The following is an 11,587-nucleotide window of genomic DNA, read 5'->3' as shown; positions in this document are numbered from 1 at the left end:
TACCCGCCCCCCGGCTGCCTCCCTTCCAGCAATCCTGTTTGTTCTCTAGAGTTAAGAGTCTTTGATGGTTTGCCTCTCTTCGTCCGGTCCCTCGCTGTGTTGATCTGTTTTATTTCTTAAATTCCACAGAGTGACATCATATGTCTTATCTCTTATTGGCTTATCTTTTTTAAATTTATAGATTCACAAAATTGACATTGGGACAATTCCCAGAGTTTAGTCCTGTTTCACCGGTTTTACATGCACTCCTTTGTGTGTGTGTGTATTGTTCGGATCAGTCATACCACGTGTAGACTGATGTAACGACCATAATCAAGACACAGGACTACAAACCATAAGTGATGTTATCATAGGAAACAAACATGAGATTGCTGGAGGGGAATGGAGTAAGTGGGTGATAGACATTAAGGAGGAAAAGTGATACAATGAACACTAGGTATTATATAAGACTGATGAATCACTGATCTCTGCCTCTGAAAGTAATAATATACCATATGTTAACTGAATTTATATGGAAAAAAAAAAAAGACACACAACTATTCCACACCACAAGGCTCAGCCATGATTTTTTCCCTTCATAGCTGTCCCCAACCCTATCCCCCATCTTTAACCCCTGGCAACCACTAATCTATTCTCCATCTCTATAATCTTGTTATTTCAAGAATATTATATAAATGGAATCATATAGTAGTGACCTTTTGAAATTGGCCTTTTCCACTGTGCAGTTCCCCTGAGATTCACTCAAGTTCTTGCATGTGTCAGTAACTTATTCCTTCTTACTGCCACTCAGCACTCCATGAGAGGGTGCAGTTTTTACTTTATCATTTGGGTTTGGTTTTTGGTAGATCATGCTTTTGGTGTCATGTCTTAAGAACTCCTCAAGCCCGGGGCGCCTGTGTGGTTCAGTGGGCTAAAGCCTTCAGCTCAGATCATGATCTCAGGGTCCTGGTATTGAGCCCCACATCGGGCTCTCTGCTCAGCAGGGAGCCTGCCTCCCCATCTCTCTCTCTGCCTGCCTCTCTGCCTACTCGGGATCTCTGTCTGTCAAATAAATAAATAAATCTTAAAAAAAAAAAAAAAACTCTTCAGGCCCAAAGATTTTATATATTCTAAGCATTTATAATTTTATGCTGTACACTTAAATCTAGGATCCATGTATCCCTTTTGAGTTTTTTTTTAAGATTTGCTCATTTATTAGAGTGTGTGAGTGGAGGGGGTGGGGACAGGCAGACAGAATCTCGAGCAGATCTTGCTGGCGGGGAGCCCGACAACACAGGAATCAGTTGCAGAACCCTGAGATCACCACCTGAGCCGAAATGAAGAGTTGGATGCCCAACTGACTTAACCACCCAGGGGCCCCTTGAGTAATTTTTCTATAAGGTGTGAGGTTCAGCTCAAGATTCCTCTTGTTTTTTTTTGTTTGTTTTGTTTTTTTGCCAGAGGACTGGATATATTATGTATCTCTTTGCTGTGTTGGTATAACACAAATTAGTGTATGCAGTAAATGGATACAGGTGTAGACAAGATACATATTTATACAAATGGAATTGTTGTTGTGAAACAAATGTCTCCAAGGAAAGGATGGAGCTGTATGTAAAACTGAATGTTACTTATGTCTATGAATGGAATATTGGATAACATTAATATTTTAAGGAAATAAATACAAAATTGAATGATGGGCTAATTATCCAAATAGCATATGGGTAGATATAAAACTGCAGTAGAATAGGGCTGTCAGCTTCTGTATTTATAAAAGCGAGTTTCCTAATGAAAGAACAGAACTATACACAAGATGGAATAAATAAGTTGTCTCTGTTAAGAATGCTGATACAACGAAAATGAATTGCCCCACTGTGGTCCTTGAAATGAACCGGTTTTATTTAATGGACACTCCATACACCCAAGTGGTTGTAACAGGTACTGCAAGCTGTATTATAAGAAAAGATGTTTCAAGTATGTGTGGTCCTTCTTTCGATGGGAAGAAGTGTTCCCACAGTGATCCACAGTGAGGCAGATCCACAGTGAGGATGGTGCCAACAGGCCGAGCACCTCTGTGAGACCCAACAGGCACCCCAGCCCCGCACTGCCATGTAGGGGAGACAGCACAGGCTGTGGGGAAGAGCCTACAGCACTGATGGAAGAGCTGGTCTGAGCAGGCTTCCTACAGGCTGTCCACACTGCCCTCCCCCTCTGACCTGCTAGTCCCAGTAAGCCTTTTCAACTGCAGGCGTTACGATGGTGTATGGTGCAGCCTGGGGCAAAGGGATGTAGGCAGAAGCGTCCCCTGGAGTTTTGGCGTTGGTGTCCTTGTAAGAGGAGAGCACACAGAGAAGGTGATGTGAGTGGAGGCAGAGATAGGAGTAATGTGTCTACCAGCCAAGGAATGCCAAGGACTGTCTGTAACCACCGCAAGCTGGGGAACAGGCATGGAACGGATTCTCCTTCAGAGCCTCCAGCAGGAATCTGCTGCCAGCACCTTGATTTTGGACTTCCTGCTTCCTGAACAGTGAAAATGCATGTCTGTTCTTTTAAGCTACCCAGCCTGTGGCAGTTTGTTACAGCAACCTCAGGAAGCAAATCCCACTGAGGCTCAGCTCCCTACAGAACACATACTTGTGTGGGTTCTAAATAAGCGATGCCTCCGTGTGGACAGAAGGTAATACTGAGATTGGTGAGGAGGCCCAGACTGGCTGTAAGGGAAACAAACCACTTAATTAACCTTTCCCACACTTCCTTTTCCTTCTCAAGGAGAGCTGCGTTCTAGCTGAAACATCAAATACCACTTCTTGGAGGCAAAGCCAAGAAGTGAGGCATTGTCCTCTATCTGGGACCAGTTTCCGCACACCTCCCTTTCAGCCTGTGGCCCGCAGCCTCCAAGTACCTGGAAGAGATCAGCACTGGGACCCGCTCATCAGCGGCAGCATCTGAATCTGCATCTCTTACACCTCAAATCCCGTGAACCTAGAGTGGATGAGGAAGGTACGTGCAGTGCCGAGGAGGTAGCCAGGCCCACTGGAACCCCAGCCCCAGGCAGCCGCCCAGTGAGGAGGAAAGGAATTGCCCTGGGTGAGTGGTCAAGGTCTTGCCCAAGACCCGTTCCCAGGGTGCAGAACAGAGCTGAGCAGACCTCACCACAAGGGCACACCCTCAGTTCTGCTGCCTCACACCCATCATCACGTAGGAAGATTGTGAAGCTGGTGTTTGTCAGTTTCTCTAGGACAGAGCCATGGCCTTGACCTCCCAAGCCCTCCCACGCCCAGCACCATAGGGAAGACAGCACACTTAATCCAGGCCTGTGTGGATAGCATGGCAGGAACCAACATGTGGATCCTTTGCCAAGCCTCACTCACCCCTGCCTAGACTAACAAACGGCTGGAATCCAGAAGCAGGAGGCAGGGATGGTGCACTGCAGTTCCCAAGGAATCCTAAGGCTTTGAGATCTTGGGGAACAGATCTGGGAGGCAAAGGATCCAGGAGACCCCAGTGAGAAAATGGAAGTTAAGCTATGAGCAAAGTGTTCATTTTACTCAGTCATTTTTTTTTTTTTAAACTAAGGAGCTTAATAAGGAGAAACAAATAAGAGCTGGGAGACCCCCTCCAAGTTACAGTATATGGTTTCCTCTTAACAATTTTCTGTGCCACTGTTTCCAGAGGAGGGGTGGTCCTGAAGCTCTAGATCACTAGTCCCCGGCTAGTGACAACAGATGGAATGTGGCAGGAAAAGCATGTTCACTGCTGTCCTCAGCTTGGAGATTTTACATGTATTGAGCTCGTCAGGATTTGCCTCCCACCCATCATATCCTATAAACTTAAGACCAAGAGGGAGCACTTCTAGAAAAGAAAAACCCAGGAGATGAAGGTGGCAATGAAGCCACCTGAGGGGAGAGGAGCCCTCAGGACTCCAGGAGACCCTGTCCTCGTCAATAATGCTCTTCTCATAATGCCATTAGGAAATCACCGACACACCCAGGCACCATCCCTTCCTGCCACAGGGCTCCTTCAGGGGATCAAGGGTCAGGACTCATGTTGTACCTCACAAATCATCTGGTCAAAGTTGTGTTTGTGTTGCCATTTGTGGCAGCTCTCAGTCTGGCCAGGGATTGAAGCACTGGACGACTCCCTCCGGATCCCATTCTACAAGTGCACCCTCCCACCCAACCCCCCGCCCCGTCACACTCCCTGCCCTTCATCAGATCTGACGTGCCCCACCTGGAGGAAACTATATGCTCCATGAAGCACACGGACAAATATCACATGACCTCACATATGTGGAATCTAAGCTGGACTCGTGGAAACAGAATGGTGGTTGGCAGGCCTGGGGTGTGGGGGAAATGGGGAGACGTTGGTCAAAGGGTATAAACTCTATCAAGTAAGTTCTGGAGACCTAATGTATAGCATTAGTTAATACTAACATATTGTATACTTGACATTTGCTAAGAGACTGGATCTCAAATGTCCTCATCACACATTAAAAATGTTAACTATGTGAGGGCGCCTGGGTGGCTCAGTGGGTTAAGCCCACTCAGGTCATGATCTCAGGGTCCTGGGATGGAGGCCCGCATCGGGCTCTCTGCTCAGCAGGGAGCCTGCTTTCCTTCCTCTCTCTCTGCCTGCCTCTCCATCTACTTGTGATTTCTCTCTGTCAAATAAATAAATAAAGTCTTTAAAAAAAAAAGTTAACTATGCGAACTGAAGGATATTACTGTGGTAATCATTTCACAGTAGCTATGTATACCCTTTTTTAGCAGAATGAATTTCGGTTTTTTACTACCTGCTGGGGAAACAGTTCCTGGCACACAGACAGCACTTAATAAGTATCATACAAGTCAACGAGTGGCTCATTTTATCCTCATGCAATCCTGCAAGCAGATGGTTTTATTCATTCCATTATTACTCTGCCAGACCCCATGCTATGGAGGGGATCCAGTGGTGACATGAGACAGATACAAGGCCCCTTCCCTTGTGGGTCTTGAAGTAGGCAGAACATATGCAAAGAAATACAGTAACAAATTCTGATAAGGCTAGAAAGGGAAAGTACACAGTGCTCAACACCATGTGCTCAGCAGGTGTCATTTCAGTCTCTGCTCACAAGGGCATCCTTAAGCAGCCGTTATGGAGGAAACTGAAACCCAGAGAGCAGATTCTGTCCAAGATCCCGGATTCAAACCCAGGTAGGCTTCACTCCATAAGCCTACCTTGCATTTGATCCCTAAGAGGAAGTTAGTCAGACTCTTGAGCTACAGGCCAAAAACAACCTAGAAGCTTGGAAGCACAAGTGTCACACTTCCCGAGGGGAGGGGGGGTGCTGTCTCCTCTTGGGGTCTTCATCATACCTACTAATGAGCTCACATGTTTGAACCCCTTCCCTTGAAGGAGCACGTTACAGGGACTTTGAGGTAAGACTCATGAAGTGGCAAGGGACAGGTTAAGATTTCACTTTCCCAGGAGAGAAAAATATGAGGATTCAGTCCACATTTGCATCCAAAGTGTTCTCTGCCACTGAGGGTGTTCCTTCCCCCCTTCTCCCATCAAAAATGCACTTGGAAGTTTTTGCAAGAAAGGATAGGAGGCCTTGGGTAAAAAGCTTTCCTGCGGTGCACACAGCTCCAAACCTACTCTTATCATCCAAGGCAGGTTCGGATGGTCAGTGGGACAATCATGTGTCCAGGGCCAACCAGGGCAGCTCACAGTAACAGTCTCCAGTAACAGCGCTCACTTCTCCAGAAATTCTGAGGGTCCAGGCTCTGCCCTAACTGTTCACATGCACTATGCCCTGTGTAAAGGACCTCACCGTCATCCTCCCCATTTACAGATGAGCACACCCATACTCCAAGTAGCTGTCACTTGCTCACAAATAGCTCTTGCTCCTCGACACTATGATGAAGAGCATTTTATGTTCATTTTGGCTGGAGTCTGGGGAAGACATCCACATATTTGATGGCTGCGCTGATGCTTAGTCTCCCTCTGATCTCGGGATACTCGCACCCACCCTCACAGGTGGGAAAACGTACCCCCGGGTCTCACACTGGAGGACAGACCAATAGGTGGAAATGATACCCCTCCAGGAGGAATTAGAATTACACATGCCCATAATCGCATGGAGCCAATATTAACACTCAAGTCCAGCCTGGACCCAGGGCTTATGCCAAGAAGAAGGGGGCCTGGTCTGAGTCCCCCAGGCTGAGCCGATGGCAGCTCCAGGCCGGCTGGTCCCACTCTTGCGGTGAGCCCCTTCCCGCGGCTCCGCGCGCGCACCAGCATCCGGAGAGGACCCGGAGCGCCCGCGCAAGACGGAAGGTGGCACTGCGGCGGTAGGCGTCAGGGTCCCGGTCCCCGCGCCCAGGAGCCCGCAGCCACGGAGCCCAACCTGGCCACCAACAGCACCACATCGAGTGGGCAGAGCAGCCGCTAGCGCCCAGCTTCCGGCGGGTGGCTAGGAGAGAAACGCGCACTCGGCCTCTCCCGTATTTCCGGCGCGGCCACGGCCAGCCGGATGTAGAAAGCGCAGAGCCACCGAGCGCCAGAGCGGCCCGCGACGGCTGCGCAGGCGCCGCCAATGCAGGCGGGGCCGGAAGGAGAGACAGAGCGCCGCCATGACAGGTTGGGCCTAAAGGGAACAGAATGGGCCACTTGCCGGCTCTGCGACCGGAAAAAACGAGGCAAGGACAGCCGAGTTGGGCGCCGCCATGACAACCTGACCGGAAAAGGCGGAGCTCTCCTCCCGGACTGATTTCCTACCCGCACCGGCCTGGAGATGTGAGTAGCGGGAGCGCCTACCCTGGATCTGCCGCCGCACCCCCTCTCTTCCGTGATCTGGACCTGGGCCAGCACTCCGGGAGGAAGGGTTGGCGTCTTTGTTCCTCGAAGATCCGACCCTTAGGATTCAGCGCAGTTCATTACAAGTCTCGTCCCTCCGCGTGTCTAGGCCCCGCCCCCTGAGCGTTTAGACTCCGCCCCTCTACTTCTGGTAACTGGGAACTTGTCGGGTCCACCCTTAACACCCACCCAGTCGTGTCCCTAGGACCCCAGGCACGGTCAACCACCTTGCAACTCTAGGACTGCAGAATTGTCACGGCACCTCTGCGATTCTTAGACCCGTTCTTAGAGCTCCGGGTTCATCCCCCTAGATCACCAAACTATACCTTCTGAACCTTCGGATCAGCGCATCATCGCAGACCTCAACTGTAATGCCCACAGACTTGTTCCCAGACCACCCGTGCCGCTCTAGATTTCCAGATCTTTTTCTCAAGAGCTTGTAGGAACATCCAGGTCTATCCCAGAGCTCCAGCCTCACCCAGTGCTTTCACATCATGCCCCTAGAACTCTGAGGCCCACCCCAGGGCTTCAAGTCTCCCCTCCAGTACCTCTGTCCTCAGACTTAATCGTTAAGACTCTGGTCAATGGACCCTTCCCCAGGACCCAAGACCTTACCACTTGGACTTCTGAACCTCTTTTTAGGACTTCTGAACCCCTTTATGGCTCCCAGATTTTCTCCTAGAACTCAAGATCTTACTTCTAAGGCCCTATGGAGGGATGCCTGAAGGACCCCAAGGCTTGCCTTTGAATGATTAGACTTTTTTTGGAAAAGTTCTCCATCATCTTCCCAGAAGCCCCCACCCTGTTCCACAATCCCCAGGGCTCATGCTTTCCCTCCCTGTCCATCTCCCTGGCTCTATCCCAGGATACCTTCAGACTCCTAGATCTGCCCAGGATACCTAGTGTTGTTCCCCGCTCCATCCCCCTACTGAGATCAGAACTCCCTTTCTGGTCTGTTGCCTGAAATTACCCTCAGCCCACCATGTCCCACAGGCAGGCGGCCCTGGAGGTCACGGCTCGCTACTGTGGCCGGGAGCTGGAGCAATATGGCCAGTGTGTGGCGGCCAAGCCTGAGTCATGGCAACGGGACTGTTACCACCTTAAGATGAGTATTGCTCAATGCACATCCTCCCAGTAAGTGTGGGAGGAATGGGACTGGATGGGGGCGGGGGCGGGCAGTGGAGTGGAAGTGTGAATGCTTGAAATGTCCTTCCTCCACAGCCCAATCATCCGTCAGATCCGCCAGGCCTGTGCTGAACCTTTTGAGGCCTTTGAGGAGTGCCTTCGACAGAATGAGGCAGCTGTGGGCAACTGTGCAGAGCACATGCGCCGCTTCCTGCAGTGTGCTGAGCAGGTGCAGCCACCACGCTCACCCTCAACTGTGGAGGTGAGGCAGGAGCAGGGACTTGTCACTACTTACCCCCTTTGTCCTGGTAGTTGATCAAAATAAAGACCTGGGAGTTATCCTCAGCCGCCCTGCCATAGGCCTGTGTGAGCATCTGGGATCCAGAACGTGATCACCTCTTGCCCCTTCCCATAGCCCCTGCTTCAGTTCAGACCCCTCTTTGACCTCTCCACCTCCAGAATCCCTGCCCCAGCCTTTTCCCTGACTCTGAATCCCCTCTCACTTGCCCTCCCCACAGTGGCCAGAGAGAGCATTGAGAAACTGAACTCATCCTGGTACATATTTGCTTAGATTTCTTCAATAGCTTCCCATTCGCTCTGAGAACAAAATCCAGGTCCTTGCTGATTCTCTGTGTTCTTCCCCGGGCTGACCTCATCCACCTCCTTCCTTACCTGCTCTCTTGTTTCCTTCCTCACTACCCCTCTGCTGTACTCGGTGAGGGGATGAGGAGCGAGCAAATGAGTCTTACTCTCTTTAATGATGTGTACGTACATAAACAGATATGCAGTATAACGATGGTATTAAGATTTCATGGATGGCTGCAATTTTTAAAAGCTGTCTTAAAAGATTGCTTGGGGAGGCTGCCTGGGTGGTGGCTCAGATGTTTGGGCATCTGCCTTTAGCTCTGGTCATGATCCCCAGGTCCTGGGATCGAGTCCCGCATTGGGTTCCCTGCTCGGTGGGGAGCCTGCTTCCCCCTCTGCCTCTCTGTGTGTGTGTGTCTCATGAATGAATAAATAAGATCTTAAAAAAAAAAAAAAAAAAGATGTTATTAAAGACCCCTTGGGGAGCTGTAATAAAAATGAAATTGAGAAATGCCCCTTTAGAAGTTAACCACCTCCCCTCACTGGACTGTGCCCTCCTAAGGCAGAAGTCACATCTTGAACCACCTCCCTCTTAACGTTCTCTTATTTGAGCCTCTGTGTTCTGTATTACCGCTTTCAATCCATTCTCTGTGATGGTCCCAGAGCAGTCCCAGAGGAAATCTGATCATATTCTGCTTCACTTATATATTTTATTTATTTATTTATTTATTTTGAGAGAGAAAGTGCGAGTGGGGAGAGGGGTAGAGAGAGTGAAAGAGAGGGAATCCTAAGCAGGCTCCATATGGACTCGGGGCTCGTTCTCAAAACCCTGAGATCATGACCTGAGCCCAAATCAAGAGTTGGTGCATGCTTAATCAACTGATCTACCCAGACACCCCATGTCCTGTTTCACTTGAAAACCTTTCAGTTAAGTGTCTGCCTTCAGCTCAAGGGGCCCAATCTCGGGACCCTGGGATTGAGCCCCAGGTCAGTGTCCCTGCTGGGTGAGGAGCCTGCTTCTCCCTCTGCCTGCTGCTCCCCCTGCTTGTGTGCTCTCTCTCTGTCAAATAAATAAGTAAGATCTTTAAAACAAAAACAAAAACAAAGCTTTCCGTGGCTTCTCACCTCCATCCGCCAAATCTGAATTCCAGCACAGCCTATAGGGCCCCCCCACCCACCCCGCTCCCTACTTTCTACATCATACTCTGTTCCAGCCAAAGTGAGCCTGCAGTTACTCAGGTGCATGTCTCTCCTGTTGGCAGGCTTTTATCCAGCTATTTCCTTCTGCCTGGACTGTCCTTCCTGGGCCACTTGGCTACTTGCTATTCTGGCTTATATAACGCTGCCTCTGAAAACATCCCCAGCAGGCACATCCCCATCTCCAGGCTCCCAGGGTGTCTGAGCTCCCTATCATGGTTTGTATCTCACTGCCTTGTAACTGCTTCATTCCCATTGGCTGTCTCAGAGGGGTTCTTGGCTAAATATGGGGGAGATGCCCTTCTACCGGGCCCTGTAGTCCTTGTTTTGTTTTAATAAGGCAGTAATAAGTGAAAGGTTCAGGCCCTAGGAGTGGACACCAGCAGGAAAGACTTTCAGTTATTTATTTTTTGAGATTTTATTTATTGGGGTACCTGGCTAGCTCAGTGGGTTAAGCCTCTTCCTTAGGCTCAGGTCATGATCTCAGGGTCCTGGGATTGAGCCCCGAATCGGGCTCTCTGCTCAGCAGGGAGTCTGTTTTCCCTTCTCTCTCTGCCTATCTCTCTACCTTCTTGTGATCTCTCTCTACCTCTCTGTCAAATAAATAAATAAAATCCTTAAAAAAATATTTTATTTATTTATTTGGCACAGAGAGAGAGAGAGATCACAAGTAGGCAGAGTAGGCATGGTTCGTCATTCCTGCCCTGGTTAAGCAATCAGCCTCTCCCTGGTCTTCCTCTGGCCATCCTGCCCCTAAATCAGCTCTCCTCTGGCAGCCAGAGGACCTTGTAAAAATGAAAATGAGATCATATCTCTTCCTTTACAGCCTGTTGTGGTTCCTGAGTGCACTCAGAGTGATTACTACCACACCTGCTTCCTCTATTGCCCTGTAACAATGCCAGGACACAGCAGATGCTCAGTAAATATAGCAAATGGTGACTTCTGTGCTCCCAGTGACAGTTCACTGTGTCAGATGTGTTCACATGACAGATGGCCAAGGTCATCACCTGATACCTTCTCCCTCCAGACTCTGGACTTGGCAAAGGCAGCCTCTGCTGTGTCTACATAATCTCCCCAGTGGTGGCCCCAGGACCAGGCACAAAAGAGGTGCTAGTAGATGGTCATGTTTTTTTTCCACAGGCAAAGCCACTTCCTGCCTCCTGAGGACTCTGAACCATGGAAAAACTGGACATGAGTGACTGGCTCCTTGATGCCCCCAGCCCTGAAGAGTGGCCAGGTGGAGTCCTGAGGGGCCTCGACCTGAGTCTGGCTTCTCTGGACAGCAGGACTCACAATAAATAAAGACTCTGTATACCAGGCTTGCCTTCTGCCTTCAGCAGCTGAGGGGGAAACCCTGCTCCTCTGTTCCCCAGCTTTGCACCGTGTGCCAAGAAAGGGCCTGCTCACCAGAGTTAAGATGACCCCTCTCCCCTCGTTAACTCTGCCAACAGCCACTTCCAGTCTTCTGCTGCACAGATGTGGGAAAGGCTCTTTCTCCCACCCACTCCAGTGTTTACCCAGTCTTTACGGAGCATTTCCTTGAAGTTTAGGGGGCAATAATATCACACTTCTTTTCCTCCTGTGTTTTGAAGCAATCGTGTGATAGACAGGGGCACTAGACAGTGGGAATGAAAATACTGGCTTTATTATTGAGAACAGTGAAACCAAGGGGTATGGCTTAGCGTGTGCTGTCCTGGACTTCTGTTCTGTCTTGGTTTGTGTCCTTCCAGAATTCAACCCTGAGAATTAGAGTGCAGTTAGTATATTTAGAATGTGATTCCAGAAACATCTGGAGGTGAGTGGAGAGGTGAGATGGAGAGAAGGCAGCCGACAAAAGGTGCGCTATCAAGCCAGTTACCACAGT

At 49.5% G+C, this 11,587-nt stretch overlaps 1 protein-coding gene across 2 annotated transcripts; it reads left to right on the top strand.

Moving 5' to 3' along the window:
* The first annotated feature begins 6,551 nt into the window (after positions 1–6,551).
* CHCHD5 (coiled-coil-helix-coiled-coil-helix domain containing 5) lies at positions 6,552–11,042 on the top strand. 2 transcript variants are annotated; one of them, XM_032352754.1, is made up of 4 exons: positions 6,552–6,756; positions 7,810–7,950; positions 8,038–8,203; positions 10,864–11,042. In XM_032352754.1, coding segments are annotated over exons 1-4 (333 nt in total). In that variant the 5' UTR covers positions 6,552–6,754; the 3' UTR covers positions 10,888–11,042. The 2 variants fall into 2 exon arrangements, with proteins under 2 accessions (XP_032208645.1, XP_032208646.1); XM_032352755.1 differs by lacking the exon at positions 6,552–6,756 and adding an exon at positions 6,763–6,967.
* Positions 11,043–11,587: the final 545 nt, after the last annotated feature.

The sequence above is a fragment of the Mustela erminea genome, chromosome 7, assembly GCF_009829155.1.
Source record: "Mustela erminea isolate mMusErm1 chromosome 7, mMusErm1.Pri, whole genome shotgun sequence".
Taxonomy (NCBI): Eukaryota; Metazoa; Chordata; class Mammalia; order Carnivora; family Mustelidae; genus Mustela; species Mustela erminea.
The sequence above is the reverse complement of the archived record's forward strand: the minus strand, read 5'-3'. Positions and strand labels throughout refer to the sequence as shown.

Coding starts and splice junctions, on each gene's coding strand:
- CHCHD5 (XM_032352754.1), top strand. Junction 7,951..8,037: donor GCTCAATGCACATCCTCCCA/GTAAGTGTGGGA, acceptor CTTCCTCCACAG/CCCAATCATCCGTCAGATCC. Junction 8,204..10,863: donor GCTCACCCTCAACTGTGGAG/GTGAGGCAGGAG, acceptor TTTTTTCCACAG/GCAAAGCCACTTCCTGCCTC.